At 41.4% G+C, this 27,919-nt stretch overlaps 1 protein-coding gene across 1 annotated transcript in view; it reads left to right on the top strand.

Moving 5' to 3' along the window:
* LOC127617232 (glypican-3-like) overlaps positions 1–27,919 on the top strand; it is a 193,456-nt gene that overhangs the window by 20,736 nt on the left and 144,801 nt on the right. Inside the window, exon 2 of the mRNA XM_052089171.1 lies at positions 10,632–10,793. Coding sequence (XP_051945131.1) covers positions 10,632–10,793 — 162 coding nt within the window. The remainder of the gene's footprint in view (positions 1–10,631; positions 10,794–27,919) is intronic.

Below are 27,919 nucleotides of genomic sequence, written 5' to 3'. Positions count from 1 at the left end.
ATGGGAGTTTTTTCCTCTCTTGTCTCCCTCCACTGGCATCTTTTATTTGGTTGATGCCTCTATGTCTAGTTCCAGCTTCCCTGCCCAAAAAGGGCTCTGTCTAAATGGAAAAGCAAAACACTACCACGCAAAGGCAAAATGCAGTAACTGGCGCATACATTTTTGTCAAAACTGACCTAAAATATGGTCTTTTAGCCAATGATCTGTCCTGTGACAGTCAGATTTAGCTCAACTATGCTCAGATTCTGAGAATCCAGAGTCTAAAAAGCTACAAAATCCACACTAAAATGCACTCTGGCATCGCTGTGTTTTCAAGGCAGATATTGAAATGTACTTGCTATTCTATCAGAACTTTCTCACTAATAAAGGGATAGATATATTTTTTTGGAACACAATAGGAGATGTACAACCTGATCTCATAGTATCTCATTACGATACAGCACCTACATTTACTATAGCATGTGACTTGTAATGTGATACATTTTAACATTTGCATTACATAACCAACTATATTTACAAACTTATTTCAGTTTGATCGAATGCATTTGTGGAGATGGTGGTGTGGTCGAGCGCTCGTCTGGGAGAGAAAGTGGTAAGGATTTCCACCTGGGTTAAATGATCGCTAATGACTGTTCTTTGTTTGCAGTGAGATGGGTGGAGAAAAAGGCAACTCAGTCAACAAACGAGAGAGAGACAGTTGTCGAGCTAAGCATGTTTGATGTGCTGGAAGCTGGCATTTCTGGGAAGCAAGAGTTTATGTTCTTTCCACTGTAAAGTGTTGTTTTTTTGTTTATAATAAAAGACCCTGTTGTGGACTGTCAATCCGGCTTCCGCTTGTGAGCCAAAAGTGTCCTACAGGCACAACAAAATTATGTGGTTTCTTCAGCAATTGTGTTTTTCATTTCACATTTCCTTTTTATGACACAACAGGTTAGGTTTAGGCTTAGGGTAGGAAGGTAGGTTTTGTTGATTTAAAACTTGATAGAGCATTAAACTTAACCTTCTTTGTCTGGGAGAACATTTAACTCACTTTTAATGCCAAAAGTGGACATTTCACCTCAGAACTGCAATGATATATGTAATGAACCACATAATGTCAATTTGCAAAGATGTTGCAACAGTCACATATTTTTTTAGGAGATCTTGCTTGAGATCTGGGCGGGGACAGACAGCCTCAATTGCCATTCACTTTCATTGCATTTTGTAAGTAAATGATGGCAGTATTTACATTTTTATGCCTTTAAGATTGTAACATTCTTATTGCTACATTCTCATAAGGAAGCTTTACCATGTACAGTATATATGTACGTTACTTATGTGTAACACATTTGGCTGAACAATCAAAAAACTAAAACAAAAAACATTGAAGCCATTTGTCATAGTTTCAGTGGTGTAGTTACTGCATATTGCCTTTCTAGGGAAGACTAGACTGTTGACTGTATTTTTTGTCTCAAAGGCACTCTTAGACTAGCTCACACTCAGACATTCGATTTGGTGTTGTAATGAACACTCAAATAAGGATGACCACTGTTGAACTCATGGGCTGCATTTAACATGGTGGTGTCTTCTCTTTGTTTTCTGCTTACATGATATCTGTTAATTGAAGAGCCATTCTTTCGTAGACTAAGTAATGAAAAGTTCAGTGGTTGAGTATAGAGCAAAGTCAAGGACCGTCTCCCAGTCTCCCTGATCAAAATGAGATGAGAGGGAGCTGTATTCTTGTCCAACAGCACACATGGATCCGATCCAGCTAATGAAGTGTCACTGACCTCTCTCAAGAGCTTGTGTAATAGGCTGTTAAGGGACCTTTGTACTACTTGTTTAATGCCACTATGCCATAAAGCATTACAGAGACACTTGCTCACCCCATCATTCTCTCAGTAAAGAGTATTGTTATTCCAATTATGGAGCATGTCCTTATGGAAAATATAAATAAACTACCCAACTGAGCATGCTTCCTCATATTAGCTTGATGTTTGTTTGATTTTAACAGAGGAAAGGGTATCAGGTGTGTTCAGTTCTTTAAAGCTGTGTTTTTGAAAATAACAACCAATTAAAAGTTGAATTTTGTAATTTTATCAGTTTAAAAATACTTTCTCCTATCCCAGCGTAATATGGAAATATTAAGCCAAGTAAGTGATTTTTATTTGTACTTTTTACTTTTCACAACACACATTGTTTCAAATCAGCTTTACAGAAAATCATGCATTAACAGAAAATGAAACTGTTTTATCTATAAAGTCTTAGAGTCATAATTTTATAGTGATTAAATATGATTGTAAATTATGTATAAAAATAAATACTGAAATAATTAAATAATTATTGTATTTAGAACCCCAGTGAGCAAGCTGCAGGTGACTGTGGCAAGGAACACAAAACTCCATAAGATGTTGGTTATTTGAGAAAAGTAACCTTGTGAGAAACCAGGCTCACTGTGGGGGCCAGTTCCCCTCTGGTTAAACAGCATGAATGTAATGCCAGTATTAGTTATTTGTGTTCAGTGCAAGTCATGGATTAAAATAAATAAGCTAAGTAAGTGTTAAGGGACAGTGTTTAAAAAAATATTTTTTATTAACTTTAAGATTAATGACTAATGTCATTGAAGTTCATCCTAGATTAACTGCAGAAGTTCACATAGATGCATTGTCATTTGTTAGTTGGCTGATGAAGGCTTTTTTTCGGCAATTAATTGATAGTCTATGTATTCCATTTGAAGAGTGGAGGATCTGGCCAGCTTTGGTAACCTTGGGATATGAATCCCGAGGTTGAGACACGGAAACAAATAGAACAATATTAGTGTAGATGCCATTAGTTATAGATCATAATAAATGTTTCTGGTTATGGCAGACCTAACTAAAGCACCCTAATTGTGAGTTGATGGCTAAATTAGGAGTATGCCTGGCTAAATAAATTAGTCTTTAGTCTAGACCTAAACTGAGTGAGTGTGTCTGCGTCCCGAATAGTGATAGGGAGACTATTCCACAGTTTAGGAGCCAAATATGAAAATGATCTACCTCAGCACTCTGGCAGCTGCATTTTGAACCAATTTAAGTTTAGTTATTGAACTTCCTGGACATCCTCCCAGTAATACATTACAGTAATCTAGTCTTAAGGTCATGAACACATTAATTCGTTTTTGAGGATCAGCAACAGAGAGCATTGTTGGAAGAATGCTGTTCTACAAACATTGGAAATTAGATTTTCAAAGGACAGATTGGTATCAAATATAACACCTAAGTTCTTTGCTGTAGAAGACGATGTAACTACATCCATCGAGAGTCAAATTATATTTTAGCAGACCCTGGTCTCTATTTAGCAGGGCAGGTCTACTCCAAAAACTCTTCCAATTGTCTATATATCCTATGCTATTCTCCGGACACCACTCAAACATCCAGCCATTCAGTGAAAATAATCTACAATAAACCTTGTCACCACGATGAACAGAGAGGGGGCCAGAGCATACTACAGAGTCTGACATCGTTTTTGCAAGTTCACACACCTCTTTAACATTATCTCTAGTGATCTCCAACTGGCAAAGCCGGATATCAGTGCAGACATGAATTAAAATTTTAGAAAAACTAAGTTTAGCATTAGCCAGCACTAACTTTGATCTGATGTCAGATGCCCAAGTCTCCAAAATGCATTTAACAATAGTGTCTGGAGTCTCTATTTCCACGTTCCTTACAATAGAATCTCCTATAATCAGGGCTCTTTCAACATGATTCTCAGTGGGTGCATCACTTAGTGGAGAGAATCGTTTGGAAACCCAAACAGAAACGGGAGAGTTGTGTCATTTGCTGAGGGAGAATGCCCCCGAGACCTGGAAGAAGCTATAGTAAACATGTGGCATGCAATGCAGGAAGCAATAACATTAGCTTATGCCATGACTTACCGCAATTGTTTGTTGTTGTTGTTATGGTTGTTCTTGAGCGGCGAGGGTTTGAGATCGATGTGAATCCCTCACACAATAGTTTGCTGTTGTTGTGTTAGTTCTTGATCAGCAGATGTTTGCGATTGATGCAATAACCTGTGTAAAACACAGAGAATAAAATGAATTCATGCAGTCGAAATGTGAGATGTAGACAAGCAGAAAAAATTAAAAAACGGTGTGTGCTGTTGTATAAAAGCAGTTGATACAGTAGAAAAGCAGATAAAAAGGAAGTGCGCTGTAAAATGGCAAAGGATAAAATGATGAGTGTAGAGGAATAATCAATGCTAAGCAGGCTAGCAAGCTACAAAAAAACAGACTCGTGCAGCGTAATATCAACAAACCCTAAACCCTAAAATGACTGTAAAATTACAATTTAAACAAGTTAACAGCTCAAATAAAACACAAGTTTTAACAGAAGAATTAATGTGCTTTTATAAAAATAAATAGGTTCACATTTCTGCTTTTGAACTCTCCAAGAATTGGCCCCATTCACTTCTATTGTAAGTGCCTCACTGTAACCCAGATTTTATTTAATTTTTTTAAAGAAAAGGAAGTCTCTTTAAAAGTCAAAATTCTTTTGATTGCGCTTAACTTGTATTGAACCCAGAATAACCCGGAATATTCCTTTAAGAGACCTTATACAATAGTGTCAAGGAGCAGTAGACACTGCCTCAGGTAGTGAAGTACGCACATATTTTGATAAATGCCCACACAGTCTCTGTAATTATGAGATAATGGCTTAGGTCAATGTCACTGGCAGTCCATTTAAAATTGAAGGTGAGGGATCACATGCCCACAAGCCATGAAAGTTTCTACTAATGACTGAGACTTTCCGTTAAAAATATATCTTGGCTGTTCCAGAGCTCATTGTAACAATGCACAGAGGAACACCGCATTTTAAAAGAAGAACAAAAAAAGATTTGTGCAAGCCAAAGACTTTCATTGTACTGCTATTTACTTTATCTTCCACAAACTAAATTTTACACTTATGTGCTCCATGCTGTGGAAGTCTGAGTCTACTAAATGGAACTGTAAGAGGACAGACGGGTTTGTTTTAGACCATTAACTCCCACCTCCCCGGCAGAGGAACCCAATTCATAATCAAATAATTCATATACTGTACTTTCATCAGTCCTCTGACATTCATTGTTTTAATTGCACACAAAAAATATTGATGTCTTTGAAGTGAGTCTAGAAAGAAATGTCATAAGTCCTTTGTCGTTCCTCTACAATTTATGCCTCTAATAATATACTTTTAACATTTTCTATATATTAACAATGCATGTTTTCCCCACAGCCCTCATTAAACTTGCATGCTGATAGCTTTATAAATGGTTCTTAAGATCGTGCTTATGCATGCGTCTGGCTGTGCTCCGTGTCTTCAGGCTTATTAGGGAGGAGCGCACGACTTATGTGTACACAGCCCTCCTTGAGTCTCTGTTGGAGCTGTGTTTTTTGTCTGGGCACCGACAGGGAAACTCACTTGCCTTAGGCCATTGGGCAAGGCTGCAGGAGAGTAAGGGGACTCAGGAATTTCAAGAATATATAGGTCTAGTGGATGGGCAAGCATATACGTCTCAGTCAACATTCACTTTTTATTGCATCTATTTTCCATGCAATAAACGGGAATGTGACAAAGAATTAAATTTAGCCTATTGTCTCTTTTTGTGTTTCACAGATGAAAGTCATACATGTTTTTTACATGAACATGAGGCAGAGTAAATGATGACAGAATTACTGTAACTATTGAACACAATCAGTTCCTTTTTAGAGTAATCCATTAGAATATAAGTATAAAAGGAACACATTTCCGGTTTGGTGTCAATGAAGATGTATTTTAGCCTCACAGATGAGGCTGTGGGGATACCTACAAGACAAAAAAGGTTGAGCAACAATGGTTTAAAAGGCCATAGATAAAGAGCCTCTAGGACATGAAGAACAGATCTGGTTTATGAAAGTCACATGCTCTATTCATATTTCAGCTCTTGGAAGACTGATTTTTTTCTTTTTAAATAAAAAAGTTTTCTGTCCTATTTTCAGAAAACAAACAATCTAATCAGCCGTATTTATGAGCGGTCTTTAGTTAGAGACTGTGGTGTAATATTTATTTATGTTTCTCTGTGGGGAGCGATCTCCCTCCTGTAGAGTCCTTCACTTTTCCCTGACAGCTCACAACTTCTCTAATAAAGTACATTTATCATTGGCAAACAGCAGACGTGCCGAATAAATTGTCTGTTTTTCTGAAGATAAGTACTAAAGTCCTTTCTCCTTTCATACCTGCTCCCCTCCAACTAGACCACTGCCGCACCTCTATGTGCTATGCTATTGACAGCTTAATAATTTTGCCCTGGAATCTGAAATTAGTTTGATCTTATCTGTCACTAGTCCTTTGCAAATATTAATTTTGTATATTAAGCCTGTCAGTGTGCATATAAAAGGTGCCGCCTGTATGATATAGCAGGTTTGCCCAGTGTTTCTCATTTCATATCCATATTGTGATGCAGCATATAGGTGATAGGTTTTACTTGCCTTTGTTGGTTTTTGATGGTATATGTTGTAAATTGGTTTATTTACCCATTTTCCCTTCCCATTTTCCCTTCCTCGATTTCTTTGACATTATGTCTTCCCATTTTTGAATGGGATTTAAAAATTGGAAGCACTTAAATCTTCAGCATTTTTAAGATGTGCCACAGTCACATCAGCAAATTTGTAGAGTACATTTTTATGGTTCCTTTTTGGATTTGGATTCTTATCTTTGATGATGAGCTGGCAGGTGAGTCCCAATTTAATGTGCAATAGATAATTCAGATGTGTATGACATTCTTTCTTCTGCAGAACAAAAACTAAGATTTGTAGAAAAAATATTTCATAAAATGCATGTGAATGGTAGCAGGAACTTTGAATCACCAAAAATCACATAAAGGTAGCATAAAGGTAACCCATAAGACTCCAGTGGTTAAATTAATATCTTCTGAAGCAATATTAAAGGTATGAGTGAGAAACAGAGCAATATTCCAGCCTTTTTTCTTTTTTTTACTAAACGTTTTTACTTTTACTTTTTCACAAAACAAAAAAACAAAAAAACAAAAGAAGAATGGGGAAGTGAGATTTAGTGGTGAGTAAATTATAATAACTATCCTTTTAAACATGGTAAAACTTGTTAGTACTACACACTTGGTCAACACGATCATATGGGAAGTTAAAAGGTTGTTACTGAATGTTCCAGTACCCTTACATCGACCCCAACAGCCGAGTTACTGACATACGGCATCTCCCATCAGACATTTTTTGCATCAGTTTAAATATGTTTACCCATTTACTGTGGCACGACTGTGCGGATGAGGTGCGGGTTCTTGTCCCACATTAAAACCAGGAAGTTATCACAATCACAAAATCAATGACTAGCATGATTCAGAGGTTGTATTTTCCCTCAAAGATGACATATTTACTCTACTGGCAGTTAGGTTTGGGGTTAAGGTTTAGGGGTGTAAAACAGTTAAAGGATGGGAAAGGAGTAGGCGAGAACCGGCTTGACGATATAAATCATAGTTTAATGGAAAACTTAAAAGACAACACAAGCACACATGACGGACATGTCTGCTAACGATCTCTCTCTCCCGCACGGCCCTGCAGTCAGCCTTTAAACCTCACGGAGGCATAATTAGCCTAATACGGGACCGGGTGTGTAGGATCAAGACCCGGCCCCGCCCTCCGCCCTGCCACAAGGGGGTAGTAAATAATATATATTTTTAAATTATTATTATTTATTTTTTTATAAAACGTGCATTCCTCTTCACTATATTACACAATTTACAACTAAAAACTACTTGCTTTACAACTCGCTTCTGGCACCCCTCTGTGGACATTTCACCTGGAAACTGGAGCTCACATGTTCCAATACATTCAAAAACACTTTTGACTTTGGCTTAGTTTTGACCAACTGTCACTGAATTCACAGTTTGATCAGTCTATATAGTAGCTGAAGATATTATTAAATTAGTCCAAATATTTAATAACTGAACATGTAAGGGATGAAGGGTTTAGAGAATTTTATGATTGACAGGGATTCTAATTCTTCAGTTATTCTGTGCTCAGCTTGTTGTAATGATTAGCAGAGATGAGAGATGATGGATCTACACGCAGGCTTTTTAATGGAGATGACGAAAAAGAGAACACAAACAATGATCATAGGAACATACAAGGAAACATAAGAACTAACAGTAAGTGAGTGAAACTAGAGGGTATATATATATACAAACAGATGATTGATGAGGGAACAGGGAACGGGTGAGGAAGATGAGGAACAGATGGCTGTGATGAGGGCAGTGCAACATGGGAAATGTAGTATGGGGCAAACTAACATCAGAATACAATAACCATTTCAAAATACGAGTCCTTATGAACAGAAAGGTGACAAACTGTGACAGTTGTCCTCTTTATGTAATGAATGACATCTATCTTTCAAGTCATATTCATTGAACTACTCTCCCATTCCCAGTCCCATCTGTTGCTGGTCACTATTGGGAACCATCAACATGTTCCTTAGGTCTTTTCCATGAGGAACCATGCTATCTGAGATTATTAGGCTATGAATATTTACCCTGTTTTGTTTTAATCACATAACTTTTAGTCTGATATCTCACAGTAGTTATGACAATACTCCAAAGTGCTGCAAAAAGCCTCTTTTAAACAGAGCAGTGACACTTTCATCTCTGCTCAGATTGTGTTATGCCCTTCTTTTTTCCTACCCATCATCATCTTCTGTGTCTGTGTAAACTGGAGCATCGGGACTTGAAGTTTGTTTACAGCACTATCAATCAATATTGCCACCTCCATCCCCTCAGGTAGCTGACAGACGCACACTTCATTTGGCTACAGTTTAACAGTGCTGCTCTGAGATGCATGAGATGACATAGAGGCAAAGTGCGTGAAAACAAAGTCGTACATAGAATGTTCTTTCAAAATAATAATGGAAATGAAGATGCAGTAGGAATTGCTGCCTTGTGAAATGGAAGATCTCTCCTTGCGTGTGTAATCAGAAGATAATTGGCCACATTTCAAAAAGTGGAACAGTTGCCCCAGGGAAAACATTTGCAATAATTCCTCTGATTTTCAGTGAAATCAAAGCAGATTATTCCTAGTCCTGATTCTCATGCAGAGAGAAAATGTTTGACCTGAATGTCCAAAAGCAAAGGAATTCCACAGTGCATTCATACAGAGTTTGCCTCAAATGTCCTTTTACATGTGATATTTACAAGTTATTAGATGTTGGTCATTTGATTCCAAGTTCTAACAGAGGAGGTGTGACTATTTTTTTCATTTTAGTAGGAAAATATTTTGCAGTTGTTGCATTTAAAATCTAAAGTGGTTTGATGTTTAATGCTTATTTATAAAAGGTGAATCAATACAAATTACATTTCTTTATGATTTAGGTCATGTCCAACTCACAGAATAAATCTGATTTAACAGAGGGGACTTAATCAGACAGCCTTAGGCATTGGTCATTTCAATTTTCTGTATCATTGATGTTTGATTCAACAGAGATCAGATTGTATCACGCTCTTTCCACTCCCACAGGACATTAACATTTTTAGATTTTCATTCATATATAAGCCAAGAACTAAAGCACCTTCCAACAGAGAACATATTCCTCAATAGACTTTTCTCTCCTTCAAAAGAACTGACAAATCCAATTATGCCTCTTTTATAGATAACCTTCAAATCTCAATTCCATTATAACGTATGTCAACAAAGCACCCATCACCCCTTCATTGAGTTGATCCCACTAAACAAGACATTGCTGTCAATGTATTTATGTTTACCTGTTCAGATCTGTCTTTTTATTCCAACTCACATGGGGGTTTCACTGTTTCAGGCTCTAAATGGTCCTATTTTGCATAGTAGCAGTCTCTTGAGGGAAGATGTTTTTTATACCTTCCCTGATTATCTTGTTCTTCTCTAATGAGTATTTGTTCTGTTCTAATCAGTTTGGCATAAGGAAAGAAGATGAAATACCGTGCTCAGAGATTAAATAACACATTTCAATTAACCACCAGGTATTTATTTTGTTGCAGGTATTCTGTACCATGCGGTGACATCTTGCATGACTGTGACATAAACAATACTCAAATATTTGAACCAGTTAAATTTTTTTTTTTTTACAGCTATATCATTTGAACTGGAATGTTGATGTAAGGGCTAAATCTTCTAAATAAATAAAATACAACATTGTAACTATTTTAGCCCCTGTTTCGGAACAAATCAAGTAAGCTACAAGACTGAAAACATCCTAAATCACTCCATTACAATTGTTTATGCTTATGTGATACTCAAGTTTTTATTTCGGCAAGCTCTACATGACAGGCTATCAGAAAGAGAGAGTTGGTATTTTTGTCAACACCCCACCATTTTGTATCGGCAAGTGTGTCATAACTTGGACTGAAGAGAGCGAGATCTCATCAAAAAAGTCTGCATGTTTGATACCTTTGGCCAAAATCGAGTTGTTTGGAGTTTGCTAGTGTGGCGCTGGCTTCAACAATGTGCTCTGTTAAAGCAAACTATTTGCTGCAGGCAGTGTGACATTCTTCAAACACTCTTTCAGAACACATTTACAAAGTGCTGCAGTCTGTTTACTTTTTAATTGTGTTGACAGCAAATTCTGGGTCTTTCTCATGTTCTCTTATTCTCTTCCATTCTTTAGGCTCAGATCTGCAGGTGTGCCAGCCAAAAGGCCTGACTTGCTGCTCTCGGAAAATGGAGGAGCGCTACTTGCTTGTTGCCAAACAGAATATGGAGTCCAGCCTCCAGGCCACCAGTGTTCATCTCAAAGTACTTATCATTCAAAACGCTGCCTTGTTTCAAGGTAAGTTCCCTCAACAGCATAATGACAAGCATAGCACTGTATTGGATCAACATTAAGTTGTATATGCAGTGTGGGATTTTTCCTGTAATGGGCAAAAATGTAGGTGTACAAATGTTTTTTTTTTTTTTTTGCTTAAACTATTTATGGCATTACATGTTGACAGCTTATTAAGCATAATCGACTGTGTCGGCCATGCCTATTAAGCGACTGCATAAGGCCCGCTTCCACTAGAGCCCCCCTACCAAAGGGTTCAGTATAGTAATTATTTGCAACAATGTAAATAGCAATGGGCACACATCCCAGCAATATTCATGCCAATAGTCAGATTCAACTTGTCGAAATGATTAAAAATACTGACTGAAGGTTGGTTAGTGTAAAGAAGAGGGTGGGCATACGCACGCATTTCTCGGTCTGAAACGCGTGGTTGGCGGCTTTTTCCAGCGCCTTGGCATCCCACAGGCCGGAAAGCAAGGGTTTTGGTGGCAACTCGGTTACCTTTTAATGAGACCTGAAGAGATCACTCCCTTCTTCTTGTTAATGGCTGTTCACTCCTTGAGATCACTCTCTAAAGTTGCGCCCGGCATTTAAAGACAGCATTGACGTGGTACCATTACGTGAAACATCAGGTATGTTTCTTCCCATTGCCAGCGATGTTGTTCTGTCACAATACTTATACTACACACACTGATTTCATTAGATTATATACTGTTTTATTATACACCATGGAAAAAATAGCATATGGCACTATTTGGAGAAACTACTGTAGTCTACCACACATTAAATTGGTAATTGAATTAGTTATTATTCATTTGCACAGAATTTCATTAAATATATGTATTCATTTGTACATGTGATGTGTGTTTGTTTGTTAAAAATGTATGTTCTTTTTTGTACTTCTGACATAGTTATAGCTGTGCTGATAAACTACAGTTGATAGTTTTGCACTTTTAAGCTTTATGCTTTTGAATAAATAGACTTGTTTATTTGCACAATTTAAAATTGCTTAGATTGATGTTGGGTGTGTTTGGATAGGTGTACTTGTAGGTATGGGGACCCCATTTTGAAAATCTGTTTAGGGCCCCCAAAATACTAGGGACGGTCCTGATAATCGATGTAAGATTGTGTGTGTAAACGTGCACATTGACTTCTCTGATTGGTGAATCTTGCATCAGAAGAGTAGTTTAGTATTACTTTTACTAATTTATGACACCATAAATTAGTGTGCTTGTATAGGTTCTCCATTACATGGTTGTTGTAAGAGTAGTCCCACTACTGTGGCCCAAAAATTTGGAATAGTTCAATATGTTTTTGACAATATGCAAATTGTGTTGCAAAACTGTGGCTAAAATCGTACAGTGTGCCATACAAATCAGATATATGGAATTTAAAAATGTATACAGTTTGCAGCTTGCACCCAAAGTAAATGAAAAGTGGCAGACACCTTGATTGATAAATGTATCTCCCTAAATTGTCAATTAAATTAATTGTGTAATTTGGAAGGAGTGGGTTGCCACTACTAATTGCATTACACTAACCATGTCAGAGTGGTGGATTTTGCCCTGTGTGTTCACAGAGGTGGTTCAATGCTAATTGCTTCAGCATTAGGCCTGAGAGAAATCCTCAAACAACCCACAAAATTTCTAAAATGTGCTCTTGTCTCATCTTGTTTTTCCACTGCACAGTCCTGCTGGGAATAGTGAGCAGGCCTTGTTTGCAATCTTCTGTGCTCCTCTCCCCATTCCTTTCTGATTCTTTTGTACTTTTCGTGGCTGACACAGATCAAAGGGCTGTGCTCTCCACTCCAACATCCTCCATCCCTTTCGCTCACTCTACTCCCATCAGCCCCTATTGCCCCTCCCCGCACTTGCCTAGCTTTCTCACACACACCGTGCAGCACCAAAGATGTGGTTCTTTGAAGACAACTTGGCAAAACAATCATAAAAGTTAAGAGGCTCTGTCAGAGGGACTTTTTCAGGGCACTTAGTGATGTGAGCTGTGCACCAGTTTTCAGGACCGTCATCGGTCTCATATCGAATTTAGTCACAGTGTGTCTCTTTTGATTCATGTCACTGGCTCGGTTAAAAGCTTCCAAAATCTTTAATGTAATCAGCCTTTGGGTGGTGAAAGAGAGACATGAGGAAAGTTATTTGGAAAAATCCTTCCACACTTTATGATTCAGGCCATCCTTGCATCCATCCAATCTGTGGTCAGCTTATCCATACATGGGATGTAAAGCGATTAGAATATTTCCATCATTCTATCCATAACTGCATCATTTTATGGCTTTTGGCGCTTTGGCAAAGCAACATTAAGCTCATAAAATATACAATTATTTGCTCAAAAGTTGTGGGGACATGTCCTCCCCAGCTTGCACAGGTTACAAAGAAGCTATAATAACATCAGATTACAGTTTAATATCATTACATGATTTAGAAGCTGTTCGCTGGAGCACTAGGTATGTAAGTTAAATGCGTAATGTGGTACAGAATGCTACTCTTGATCCTTATATTTAAACTGTTCTATTGAAACGAACAGTATGTGTTGTGAAATTAATGTTTTTATTGATTGACATTTAAACATCTCAGAAATGATCTATTATATGAAGTTAAGTGAGGACATTAATCTACACCATGTTAGTTAGATCTCTATACACAATGCCAGCTGTTGATGTGAACTGTTGATTAATTGAATGATGGAGGAAATAAGAAAAAAATGTAGAGCTAAATATAGAATCCAGACCCTGAGTGGAAATCTGAGTCAGTGAGGTGTTTTGGTCTCACATGTCATTCAAATTGACAGACAGCACTGATTCTTGTTTGTGGGACAGAGAGAGAGAGATCTGCAGTGCCGCTCTGAGCTGCTTTTAGCCACTTAGGAAAGGTACACAGCATGTAAATGACACCAGCTTTTTCTATTCTGAAACATATTAACAGGTAATCCCCATTTCAAAGAAAGTAATATAAAAAGAGTGTCATGCTTAATTTATCCATTTTCTCTGCCTTAGATCCACCCTTGAAAGACTTGGTCTGGGAATTGATGTGTGTGAGGCGTAGAAAGCAAGAATGCATTCTGAGTGGGTGTCTCTGCTACATAAAAATGACTCATAAAATAAGATAATTCTTAACTTTATTTGTATAGCGCTTATTATACCAATTAGAATTTATGTTTAAACTCTAAAGAACATATAACTCTAATAATAAAGATTAAAGAGGTCATGATATGCCTTTTTTATTATTAAATGTTCCTTGAAGTTCACTTATAACATTAGTAAAGTTTTTTTGCACAAAAACGTCATATATTTTTAAAACATGATAATTTTTCACCCTCATTCTGGCCCTCTGTCAGAAACGCTCTGTTTTGCTGCTGCTTCTCCTTTAAAGGGTTAGTTCACCCAAAAAGGAAAATCCCATAATTGACTCACCCTCAAGACATACAAGGTGTATATGACTTTCTTCTTTCAGCCAAACACAATGAGTTATATTAGAAAATATCCTGGCTCTTCCAAGCTTTATATGGTGAGTGAATGGTACCTTAGATTTTGAAGTCCAAAAAAACACATCCATCCATCCATCCATCCATCCATCCATCCATCCATCCATCCATCAAAAAAGTAATCCATACGGTTCCAGGGGGTTAATAAAGGCCTTCTGAAGTGAAGTGATGCGTTTTTGGAAGGAAAATATCCATATTTATAACTTTATAAACAATAATCACTTGCTTCCGGTAACGGCTGTTCCCCTTCTGTCGCTCTCTCCACGTTGTGTCGGAGAAGCGACACTAGGGGTCTCTCTTGAGCCACCGAATATACCTCTGATCTATGAAAAAAGGCCAATGAGAAGTTGGCAGTCAGTATTTGCATACCCCGCCCCCGGACATAAGGGTATTAAGGCGAGGCAAATACTAGAGTTCATACAGAAATTTTCTTCGGAGCCGATGGTCTTGTATGCTGCCTGCTACGAGTTACACACACCCGTGTAGTCCTCTGACGATCTGCATGCTGTTGGATTTGACGGCGCATAACAGCGGCTTTCTCCTATCCTGTGCACGGCTGTGCATTGTTGCCCTGGGCGCCGACAGCGCAGATAAAAACTCGAAAGAGTTTCTTAAAAGAGTGATTTTATTTAAAAGAGTAATTTCCTCTAAAAGAGCAAACACAGCGAGCGTGAACGTCCTTTTCAGGACGCGTCTTTATAAAGATGCCGTTCCGCCGATGTGTAGTTCCTGGATGCGGTAGAGTGCTCTCTGTTTCAGACGGCCACAGGCGTTGTCTCGTGTGTCTGGGTAGCGATCACACCGAGGCTGCATTTGTGGATGGTTCATGTTCTCACTGTGAGAGCATGACCATGACAACGTTGCGGTCGCGACTTGTTTTCAACCGAGAACAAGCCACTCCAGCCGCACCTTGCATTGCTCCTTCTTCCCACGGGATTGAGGACAGTGCGAGTGGCGCTGGAGGCGATTTGGGGGCGGCAGCGGCTCCGTCGGGTACCAGAGACCCGCGGACCACCCGTTCCCCAGCACGCTCGTTAACTCCCGTCCGGGCTCTAGGCAACAGCGGCTCGCCTCACAGCCAGCCTGCCTATCCTCTAGAGCTCGAAACGGATGAGCTCGCCGCTGCATTGGAGAGCGCGGCATCTGACGCGGATGACTCCCCTGGGCTGCCGCCTTCGGGCCAGCACCCCCAGGCTGAGGCTTATGCTCAGATGTCCGACATGCTTTCACGGGCCGCCGCCAGCGTGGGCTTGGATTGGAACCCTCCATCCTCCCCACAGCCATCGCGGTTGGATGACTGGTTCCTGGGGTCTGGGCAACGCCCACAGCCACGCCCCCCCCAGTCCCGTTCTTCCCGGAAGTGCATGATGAGCTGACGTCGCTGTGGAGAGCACCTTTCACCTCTCGCAAAGCCACTCGCTCATCCGCTCTCGCTACCCTCGACGGCGGAGCGGTCCACGGATACACGGCGATTCCCCCGGTGGATAGGGCTGTTGCGCTTCACCTATGCCCCGGAAACCCTACCACCTGGTGGGGTCGCCCTTTACTCCCCTCCAAGGCCTGTAGGACAACATCCTCGCTGACAGCGAAGGCCTACAGTGCCGCTGGACAGGCCGCTTCCGCCCTGAGCACGCCATGGCCCTCCTGCAAGTCCACCAGGCCAAGGCGCTCAAAGAATTGCACGTGGGTAGCCCTGATCCCGATGTGCTGCAGGAACTGTGCTCAGCGACTGACCGACCTCGCCCTCAGGTCTCAGCGGTGAGGAAACAGACGGAGGCGATCTCCCAGATCCTGCCCCACCGCAAGTCTGCCGCCTCGGGCCATGCCCCGTCTGCTCGCCGAGGGTGTCCCCCTGCGAAGAAACAAGCTGCTCCGCCTCAACCTGGGCCCAGCTCTCAGCCCACGCGTCGAGCGTCCCGCAGGAAGTCGACGCCCCCCGTCTCACGGACCCCCTCGAGGACCCGGAAGGCTCCCAGGCGCTCCTGAGACGGACGACCCAGAGCCCAAGACGTTAGCTCCGGAGATGGTAAGAACGCTCCGTCACCCGGTGGAGGGCCGGGAGGAGAATTTTGTTTTGAATACATTTCATTTGCCGCTCCCCTTAACCGGGGCAGCGGTACCCAAATTCTCAATAAAAGAGCTATTTCCTTTGCCTCTGGGCCCCCAGATCTCAACAGTCCCGGCACGCTGGATGCGGCCACAGGTCCGCCTTTAGCCCCACGACTGACCCCCGGCCGGCCGGTTCTGACGAGTCCAGAGGACGCCACCATAAGACCTCCTCCTCAGTCACTAACCCGCCCCCTGCCGGGTGCGCGGAGCAAGGTAAGTGCTTCGAGTCTTTTCTCAGCACCAAAGCCTCGGGACGCACCCTTGCCTCCCGACAGCACTTTACCTGCTCCGCCCCGCTGCGAAGCTCCGCCGGGTACGTCAAAAATACTCGTCCCCTTGGTGCCCCTAGCACAGAGATTGGATGCGTGGCTTTCACTTCCCAACCTGTCACGCTGGCTGGCCCGGACCATCCGACTCGGTTACGTAATTCAGTTTGCCAGGCCCCCACCCCCCTTCGCGGGCGTCCGCTTTACCGCAGTGCACGGCGAACATGCCCAATCCCTGCGCGCGGAGATCGCTACTCTTCTACTCAAAGACGCGATCGAGCCTGTCCCTCCTTCCGAAATGAAGAAGGGTTTCTACAGCCCTTACTTCGTTGTACCCAAGAAAGGCGGCGGCTTACGACCAATCTTGGACCTGCGAGTTTTAAACGAGCACTGCTCAAACTCCCGTTCAAAATGCTCACGTTAAAGTCTATCTTAACAAGCGTCTGGCACCTAGATTGGTTCGCAGCGGTAGACCTGAAGGACACGTACTTCCACGTCTCAATTCTGCCGCGACACCGACCCTTCCTACGGCCAGGCGTTTCAGTACAAAGTCCTCCCCTTCGGCATGTCTCTGTCCCCTCGCGTCTTCACGAAAGTCGCAGAGGCAGCCCTTGCCCCGCTCCGAGAAGCCGGCATCCGCGTACTCAACTACCTCGACGACTGGCTCATACTGGCCCACTCCCGAGAGTTACTATGCGTTCACAGAGACCAGGTGCTCAAACACCTCAGCCGCTTGGGGCTTCAGGTCAACCGAGAAAAGAGCAAGCTCACTCCGGTTCAGAGCATCTCCTTTCTCGGCATAGAGTTAGACTCAGTCTCAATGTCCGCACGTCTCACCAACGAGCGTGCACAGTCGGTGCTGAAATGCCTCGCAAAGTTCAAGCCAGGCACAACGGTCCCTCTAAAACTCTTCTAGAGGCTCCTGGGGCATATACCATCCTCCGCCGCAGTCACGCCGCTGGGGTTGATGCATATGAGACCGCTTCAGCACTGGCTTCAGACTCGAGTCCCGAGACGAACATGGCGCCACGGCACGCACCGTGTGATAATCACCCCTGCATGCCGCCAAACACTCAAACCCTGGACAGACCTCTGCTTTCTACGGGCAGGAGTGCCCCTGCAGCAGGTGTCCCGACGCGTTCTGGTCACTACCGACGCATCCAGATCGAGTTGGGGCGCCGTTTGCAATGGGCATGCAGCTGCGGGCCTTTGGAGAGGGGCCCCGCTGCGCTGGCATATATATTGCCTAGAGTTGTTGACAGTTTTCTTTGCCCTGCGACAGTTCCTCCCGTTAATTCGAGACAAACATGTCCTATGCAGGTCAGACAGCACCACTGCGGTAGCGTACATAAATCGCCAAGGCGGCGTACGCTCCCGCCACATGTCACGACTCGCCCGTCGTCTCCCCCTTTAGAGCCAGCAGCGACTCAGGTCGCTGCGTGCCACTCACATCCCCGGCAAACTCAATGTGGTAGCGGACGCGCTGTCACGACAATGCTTGCCCAGTGGAGAGTGGAGGCTTCACCCCCAGTCGGTTCAGCTGATTTGGGAACGATTCGGCAAGGCCCAGGTAGACCTGCTTGCCTCCCGAGAGACCTCCCACTGCCCGCTCTGGTATGGCCGAACAGAGGCTCCCCTCGGGCAGACAGCTGGCACACAGCTGGCCCACGGGTTGCGCAAGCACGCATTTCCCCAGTGAGCCTTCTTGCACAGGTGCTGTGCAAGGTCAGGGAGGACGAGGAGCAAGTCACACTAGTGGCTCCATACTGGCCCACCCGGACCTGGTTCTCGGACCTTGTACTCCTCGCTACAGCCCCTCCCTGGCGAATTCCCCTGAGGAAGGACCTTCTTTCCGCATCCAGACCTCTGGAAACTCCACGTCTGGTCCCTGGACGGGACGCCGAAGATCTAGCTGGCCTACCACCCACTGTCGTAGACACGATCAACCAAGCCAGAGCCCCTTCCACCAGGCAGCTCTACGCCCTGAAGTGGCGCTTGTTCGCAAATTGGTGTTCTTCCCGGGCTGAAGACCCACAGAGGTGCGCATTTAGGTCAGTGCTCCTATTCCTGCAGGAAAGGTTGGAGGGGAGGCTGTCCCCGTCCACCTTGAAGGTGTATGTTGCTGCTCTCCAAACAGAGGCTTTCCCACTGGGTAGTAGATGCCATTTCACTGGCTTATCACACTCAGGCCGTGCCCCCCCCTTTGCGGGTCCGAGCTCACTCGACAAGGAGTGTTGCGTCCTCGTGGGCACTGGCCAGGGGTACCTCCCTGGCAGACATTTGTAGAGCAGCGGGTTGGGCGACACCCAACACCTTTACGAGATACTACAATCTCAGGGTTGAGTCGATTTCATCCCGTGTTTTCTCAGGTCCGAGCCAGTAGAACTTGGTAACACGCTGATGGGCTGACCGGGTGAATCGCTTGCATATACACCCTTTCCCTCGCTTGAGGTAAAACTGTGCGTCTTTTTTCCCAGGAGATTCCACTCAGCTCGAATCCCTGGTCGATTCCTCCCTAGCCCTCATGGGTCCGCAGTTCGGCGGAGGAACTTGCTGACCCAATCCACTGCGGGTACTCAAATCTACCCTGTACTGGAATAGGTGCTCCACAGGGTGAGGACTCCTACGCGGACTCCCCCTGTGTGTATTTTCCACGATACGGTCCCCTTACGAGCGGACCCGCATTTTCCATGGGTAAGTTTCGGCTGCCCTCCGGTCGCCATGTGTAGCAACTCCCCCCTCGCTGAGGCTGGATCTACCACCGCGCCACTTCCACGTGTCGCCTAAAATCACGTGTGATGTATTCACCACCTTACCTCCCCAGCTGGGTAGGGGTGGTCTCCGCAGGGTCTGTTCCCCCTGAAAGAATAGGAAATTGGGTAAGACCCCCCATCCCTCAGTGCGTGTAAGGGCCCCGGCTGTCTATTGCTCTATGCGAGAAACATAGAGAGAAAAGAGGCCCAGCCAGGCTTGGCCCGTTCCCAGGTTGGCAAGCGTCGTCTTGTTCCCCTGTCAGGGTAACCAAAAGGATTCCGACGACTTTGGTGGGGCATTGGGGAAGGGTACGTGTAGTCTGATACAGCTGGTCATCTGGCACGTAAAAAAAAAAACACCTGCCCGCTCCTGTGTCAGACCACATACACGGCTCAGCGCATGGCGTGATTTAAATTGGACCCCTAGTGTCGCTTCTCCAACAAAACGTGGAGAGAGCGACAGAAGGGGAATGTCTAGGTTACGAATGTAACCTCCGTTCCCCGATGGAGGGAACGAGACGTTGTGTCCTTCCCGGCCACGTCGCTGAGCCGAGCCGCTGTAGTGGCCGGACCATTTCCGGCTCCTCAGAAAAATCCTGAATGAACTCTAGTATTTGCCTCGCCTTTATACCCGTATGTCCGGGGGCGGTGTATGCAAATACTGACTGCCAACTTCTCATTGGCCTTTTTTCATAGATCAGAGGTATATTCGGTGGCTCAAGAGAGACCCCTAGTGTCGCTTCTCCGACACAACGTCTCATTCCCTCCATCGGGGAACGGAGGTTACATTCGTAACCTAGACATTCACAAGAGAGTCCAGTTCCGGCATATGACGTAGGCGTAGCGTAAGCTCTGGTGAGAAGTGACCAACGCGGAACTAACCCTTTAAGACTTGACAGTAAATGCTCACTGCTTTTGACTGACCTGCTGTCTTCTTGCTGCTCTCTTCTATTAGATGGGCTATTGAAGAAATAATAGTATAGTAGGCATTGATGTATTGTTGTGGAGGTGGTCTAATGCAAATGCTTACCACTGTGTGACATTTGTTTTTTTTTTGCAGTGAGGTGGAAGTTTTGAGTTCTAAAAGTTACATTATGTTTTGATAGTACAATGACCTTTTATATGTTATAAGAACAAGGAAAATGTGAATCCTCACATCATGACACTTTTAGAGGAGAAATGTGTAGTTTATTTGTCACTTGTGACACCAAATGGAATTGCAAAAACAACGAATTATTGAGTACCTGTTAAGATAACGAAACAGGGGTGTTTATATAATTTCATATAATTTAAAAAAAATTATATGAAAAATTATAATTTCGTTATTTTACTAACCCAACCCATCGTCGGCGCTTTATCAGTAGGTTGCACGACATGTGAAGCATTTTTTTTTTTTAGCTTTCACTTAAGAAGAGTTGTGCTCTTTTTATTTTAATATATCTCTTTACATAAATACTATTTTCCACTTAAAAACTATAATTTCGTTATTTTACTATCCCAACTGACTCATCCGCGCTTTCCAATAGGTTGCACGTAAGGGGGAAAAATATTTCTTCCACTTAAGAAGAGTTGTGCACTTTTAAGCACTTTATTTTAATATATCTCTTTACATTGATTTTTTTTTTCTACTGAAAAACTATAATTTCGTTATTTTACTAGCCCAACTAATTAGTAATCATCCGGACTTTTTAATATATTGCGCATAAGAAAAAAAAAGTCGTCTTTGGGCAGCCTTCTTGCGAAGAGAGCAGCCACAGCCACGCTCACTGATGAGCAATTAGGTCGAGGCAGAAATGACCATGTACCTGCAGGAAATGGCCATTGATGGGGAAGAGGACCCGCTGACTTGGTGAAAACGAACGACAAAAGGTTTCCGTTCATGGCAAGATTAGCACGGAAATATCTGTGCATATGTGCTACCAGTACTCCATCAGAGCGTGTCTTCAGCACAGTGGGTAGTGTAGTTACTCCAATCCGCAGCTTATTAAAACCAGATAAAGTGAATATGTTGGTATTTCTGGCCAGAAACAACGAAATTTAAACATGGTCTATGGTGAAAGATATTAGACTTCTTTACGCATTTTTCGCCATCCGTTGCGGAGCTATTCGATTTTGCATATTATTTTTTAAACGTTCATTTGTGAGTTCATATGACCACTTTACAATATTTCCATAACATAATTTATTTTGGAGCCTGTGCTGAAGTTAATTGTGCTGCTAATTATAAGTGAAATGTTAATGCCGAGTTTCGGTCTGAGTGTTGTTCCCGTTTTCTTGTTCTTTATTTGTTGTTCTTCTATGTTTTAATAAATGTGTGTTATTCATATTCAACTTGTTTCTTTCATTTGATTTGACATTATGGATTTATGGCCAAGGAAATTTTTCTTTAAAAGTATTAACCAGACAAAAGTTATTTGACGTTCGCTGGTCTGGGTTGATCTTAAACTGCCGCTTCAGTGTATACAAGAGCTATGTGACAATGAGCAAGATTTTCTGAGACACTACAACTACTAATAATTGATTAATAAAGGCTATTTTCTTGTAGCCTACAACATAAATATTTTAATCTAAATGTACAGTGTAAGACATGTAAAAAAAAGACAAGAAGCTAACAATGTCAAGATCAATATTTGTGTAGCCTGCCTGACACGGTATTTTCACAGACTAACACGTCACGTCTCTGGCATATACTACAGTATTTAAAATAGCATATATGCATTAGTTATATTCTCAATTTAATTTACAGAGCAATCCCTGCAAATTTTTAGGTTAACTATAGAAGAGACTAGGATTAGTGAGTCACACTAGCAAGACTCGCAAAAGGGGGCGTGGCACCACGATGGTGGCTCGACATCGTGATGTTGGTCAGCCATCACGATGGACGATGATATCGTCCATCGGCACAACCCTAGTTCAGACTGAACGTGTTCTTGTGCTAGAAAAGAGGAGGCTCTGCAACTAATAGAACAGAACGCAGGTGTCTCAAGACACGTTTTATGAAGTTTAATTTCTTAACTTGACATGGCATCTAAAAAACACACTGCTTCTGTGCAAGATGCTGAAAAAACAGCAAGAGGTGGCACAATGGTCAAATACAGCCTTCTGCATGTTTACTTAGAAAAACAATTGAGAAACAATGCAGATGGACCTAATAACGAGTTCAGTGTGCACATCCCTAAATGTATTTAAAGGTGCACTCAGTAACTTTTTGCTTGTCATCTAGGATTTACAGTGACACCTATTGGTGTGGATGCAGCATCATTCAAAATCAGTAGTGTTCAGTCATGCCATTGTAGAAATTCACAATCAGCCATGATTAATTTAATCCAAGAGTAAAACTTTCCAATAACAAGACAGTTACTGAGATTAAGCAAGTAGTATTCAATTATGAGAGCGCCCCTCCCCTATGTAGAATAAACAGCTTTAATAAAAATACTGATATGACTAGAGTCCTCATCTCGTGTGAGTGGTCATGATTTTATACATGTTTCAAAATTACAAATAATTAATTTTGTATTAACTTTTTTTTAATGGGGAAAAAAAAATACAGAGTGCACCATTTAGACTTCATAGAAAGTATGTTCTCTGTAAGTTTAAGATTTCTGATTAAGTATGTCTTTATTAGTCAAGCATTACACGATCACTCATCTATTTTGTGACTATAGACATTAGGCCAGCCTATGGTTTGTTTGTTACCAGGCCTGTTGCTATACCTTAATGAGCCACTTTAAGCACCAGTCATACTATCTTCACTATGACAGCAAGTAATCACAGGGTTTTTCAGTTGAAACTGCATGTCCAATTCTCATCCCAACCTTGTTAGTGCAGCACTCGATCTTAAGTGCTCTAGGCATCTGGCCTTAGTTTCATTCTGTTTTTTCCCCATCCTGATTTTTCCCAGCATACTCTTCTCGAAAACTAACCACCTCGCTCTCTCGTCGGAGTCATTTAACTCATTGCCGAAGTTTCACCATAACCCAATAACGTCCGGGCTGGTGGAGAACTGGACTTGGTATGAAAGCCATCTGAAGTTGTTTACTCACCGCCTAGGGTGAATTTAATACCTTAATGATGTTTAGAAATGGCTGTGCCATCTCGCAAACAAGCCCTTTGTGCCTTGTTTGCCTGATGAGTAAAAATATACTTGCTGTCACTGCATCTTTTGCTCGCAATTATAATTAGTTTTCTATCTCAAAAGCTCTGTGGATATTTCTGGGCTGGTGTCGTAGGGGAACGTTGGGTCTTCAGTGCTTGACTAAATATGCAATGTCTAGTAGAGACTGATCCAGCATGGTGTAATCCTCAAAGTGATCTCTCTTCTCAGGCAGAAAAACTTGGAGAGGCTTGAGGAGTAAGGAACAGCTTAGAGAGCAACTTTGTCTCTGAAGAGAGGCTCTGTGCTCAGTTGAGGCTCAGACTGCAGTCCCAGCAGACATACGCAAACACTCCAATAGTCTGCTCTGGATGAGTGTTAACTACAGTGCAGTTAGTGAAACTCTTCAGAGCCTTATGCGATCAGTAATCTATTGCTGCCCCAGCACCACTACATAGTTTGGCTGTCTGAGAGACCTGAGAAGTTACAGGAAAGAGTTACCCTTAAGAAGAAATGGTTTAGTTATGGTCTGGACTGAAAACCCTGAAAACGTTACTCAATTGATTGAGTAAACTCGTTCCCTCAATTAAACTGAGTAATGGTGTCTTTAAATCTTGTGCAATTAACTTCACTTAACTTGTTGTTCATATAGATTGAACTTAACTATTTATTTTAAGGTAACTAGATGCACATAGATGTAACATAGATTTGCTTTTTAAATATTGTTGTTTCTATTTAATAATTTTAGTTGATTTTACTCATGTGTTATACATCTTATACGATTCTAGGTCAATCATCAAATATGTACACTAAGTTCTCTACTGAAATGCATGTATAGCAGGTGAACTGAAATAGAAAACAGTGTCCAATTTAACCAAAGGGGACACAGATCACTGTCATCACACAAAACAACTATTTGCAACAAACAACATAAATAATACTACAAAAGATCTAAAACCTCTATGAATTCATAAGAACTTTTTTAGAAGAAATTTTTAAGTTCAAGAAACAGATATTTGAGTTCTGACCCCTTTTTAAAATTTGAAATCTCAAGTAATGTTTAATAAAGACAACTTGATTTTACGATATGTCTTTTTCACGATATGTCTCCTTTAAAAAAAAAAAAAGCTAAATGAATGAATAAATGCACATCTAAACTTGAACAGTGAAGTCTAATAGCATATATTAGCATGCTTCTGCATCGAGTAATACTATGAGGTTTTGCAGTGCTCTCTTGATTATGATACAGTAATTATATTGAGAGGTGGCAGACTGTTTGCCTGGTGTTTGTGAATGAGAGCAGTGCATTGGAGCAGGTGATTAGTGTCTGGCCCTGAATTAGCAGATGGTGAGGAGGAGACAGACCTCCTAAGTGTCCATAGGAGCTCTGGAGTGACACCGAGCGGAGAGGAAAAATAAGCCCCAAGAAGGAAGGGCATCACAGGGCAACAGCTCATCATATATTCATTCATGCAGATTGTTTCTAATACCCGCCCACACAAACGCATCTGCCCCAGAAATCTCAACATTACAACTAAGTTCCTTTTTGTCCCAGTTCTGTCACACGAACATGTAGCAAGTGTACTGTTACAAATCCTTCTGTAACATGTTTAAAGCCCCCTTTTACACCTTCAGCTCCTCCCTGCCCAGCTTATTCCTGTCTGTCACCCGATCCGTTGGCTTAACATTATGGTTGTGTCCCCTGAGGTACGCAGATTTTCCCCTCTTTTGGTTTTTAACACACACTTTGTCCTGACAGAGTTGTGTTTTCTAATCACCCTCTTGATGTTTGATTTGGACCACACTTCGGCCCAAATTCAGCGGCTGTCTCTTTGTTGATAGCGTGGCATCCAGTCTGCACTGCATGGGGTATATTTGCATTCTCATTGTATCTGTGGCTCGGGAAATCTTCAATAGCTGTGGCATTATCACCCTTGAAAGCAAAGAGAACATCTCTCTGAGAGTTCAATTTAGTAAGAAGGTTTTCTTTCCAATATCTTGTGGTGTTTGGAAACAAAGGCATATTTTTTACTTTGATAAACAGGTGTTTTATTGTGATTTATTATTGCTGGAAATGGGACTGGTGAATAGCTCGGTAGAGGAAAAAAGAAATAGGACAAGTAGCAAATGACAAACAATGGGCTAAATGTTCATGAATTATACATGTTGCAATTCCCAACATTTCTCTCTCTCTTTGTTTTCCATTGACATTCTCATATAAACTCAACTACTCACTCATTTACAGTATACTGTATGTCCTACTAAGGGCATTAATGCTTGTTTCTTCCTCTGGCCTCATGTTATTACATCAGTGTGGCAGTAGGTTACATGGGATAGGTTTCCCTCACCTTTTAATTCCTCTGAGCTGCTGTTAAAACAATAGTCAAACCAAAAATGAAAATTCTCTCATCAATCTCTCAATTTCATGCCATCTCAGATGTGAATGACTTTCTTTCTTCTGCAGAACACAAAGAAATATTTTTAGAAGAATGTAACCCTTTCTTAACCATATGGGACATTTGGTGAATATAAAGATATACGAATAAACAAGAACCTGGGCTGTCAGCAATAAATGTATCTACTTACAAATAAGTTGTAAATATGATAATGTTCCTTTCGCTAATTCATGAAATTAGAGATATATTTATATAAACAATAATGTATTCAACAGCTATTATTTTCTATTTTTCTAAGCATGGTGCCTCCACTTTAGAAACTTTATGATCAGTTTAAATCACGTTGGACAGTTCCCTAGAAACATATGAAAAATTACAATATGAAAAAGATAGAATAGACAATGTTTAAGGAAAATAATAACAATGTTTATTTTACTTATAATTTACCCCTTAAACCCAATTTTCCCTTTTTAAATTTAGATTGTAACAGTAAATTAATAAAATAACAAAGAATGACCAAGCAATTTCTTAAATATGTTTCACTTCCCAATTTTTACATTTCCCTTAACCCAAAATTTCTCATGGCATTGCCATTCACTTCAATATACAGAAATACAATTGCACTTTCAGTTCAGTCTTTGTAAAGTGTTCAAAGTTCACTCATACACAGATTTCCCAAAAGAAAATTCTCGAGCATGTGCTTACGTTGGGGCCCATTTCGTTGGTGCACTTGAAATGTAACTTTATGTTCTGTTTTATTACAGGATGTAAGGCAAATTTCACTTACTTAATCCTCCTTTAGAAATGAAAACATGAAGAATCAAATGAAGAGTCGTTCACTTCGTGACTCACGCTTTTCTCTGGCGATTTGTCTCACGTGGCATGAAAAACGTGACGTGCATCAGGTGAATTCAGTCTCCCGGAATCTCACTCAAATCAAACAGTTCATCCACTGTCCGATGCACAAACTGGATACAATTCTGTATACGATCAACTGATCAACAGACACTGTTTGAAGTTCTCTTATTGACAGTTATAGTAATATTAAGTTACAGAAATATTCACGAACAGTCATTGCTCTGCACTCACTCACTTATATGGCAATGCGATGTCTCGAGCACAATGTTCAAACAAAGTTCACAAATCGTTTGTGTAAGATATAAACAATTTTTACACGAATACGTTGTTACTCACTTCTCTGTTTCTTGTTATTTTGGGCCTTATATTCTGACTATATCAGTCTCCATAAACGAGCAAACCGGAGAGAAGAATCAGATGCGTGTTAACTCTTCATCTTCCTCGAGAATTCTCTCAGTCTTTTCACATGAACGGACGGAACCAAAACAACACCGCGCAGTGATTGGTCAGAAAACACTACCTTGGTTGAACAAAGCTTCACATTGGTCTAAACTCCAAGAAAAACCCGGGAAACTACCACAAAGCATTTTAGTTCATGTAGTTTACATATTTCACATGACATAAATCTTCATAAGAAAATAAAATAAAATGAAATGCAATCTGCACTTACAGTTTCACTTCTGAAAGTCACATGTGGTGCCTTTTTAGTTTCACTTTCACATCCAAAAGTGAAAGTTAAAGTGGAGGTTTAGTGAAAAAAGTAGTTAAATTGATGGACTAATTTTATGTTTCCTTTTATGTGATTTTTGGAGCTACAAAGGTCTGATCACTATTAATTTGCATTTGTGAGGACCTACAGAGCTGAGATATTCTAAAAATATTTATGTTCTGCTGAAGAAAGAAAGCCATACACATCTGGGATGACATGAGGGTGAGTAAATGATTAAGATGAAATGAGAATTTTCATTATTGGATTAACTGTCACTTTTTGCTTGATTCTTCTTCTGGTTTCATGACTCTACATCCATGTGGCTGTATGCAATTTGTTTCGCTCACCTTTTATTCTCTCGAAGACGCTGTTAAATGCTGAATCTCGTCGCAGCCTTTTTGTTTTTCCTCCAATGTTTGCTAATACAGACCGGCTTTATGCATTTTCCCT

Source organism: Xyrauchen texanus, chromosome 23 (assembly GCF_025860055.1).
Source record: "Xyrauchen texanus isolate HMW12.3.18 chromosome 23, RBS_HiC_50CHRs, whole genome shotgun sequence".
Taxonomy (NCBI): Eukaryota; Metazoa; Chordata; class Actinopteri; order Cypriniformes; family Catostomidae; genus Xyrauchen; species Xyrauchen texanus.
The sequence above is the reverse complement of the archived record's forward strand: the minus strand, read 5'-3'. Positions and strand labels throughout refer to the sequence as shown.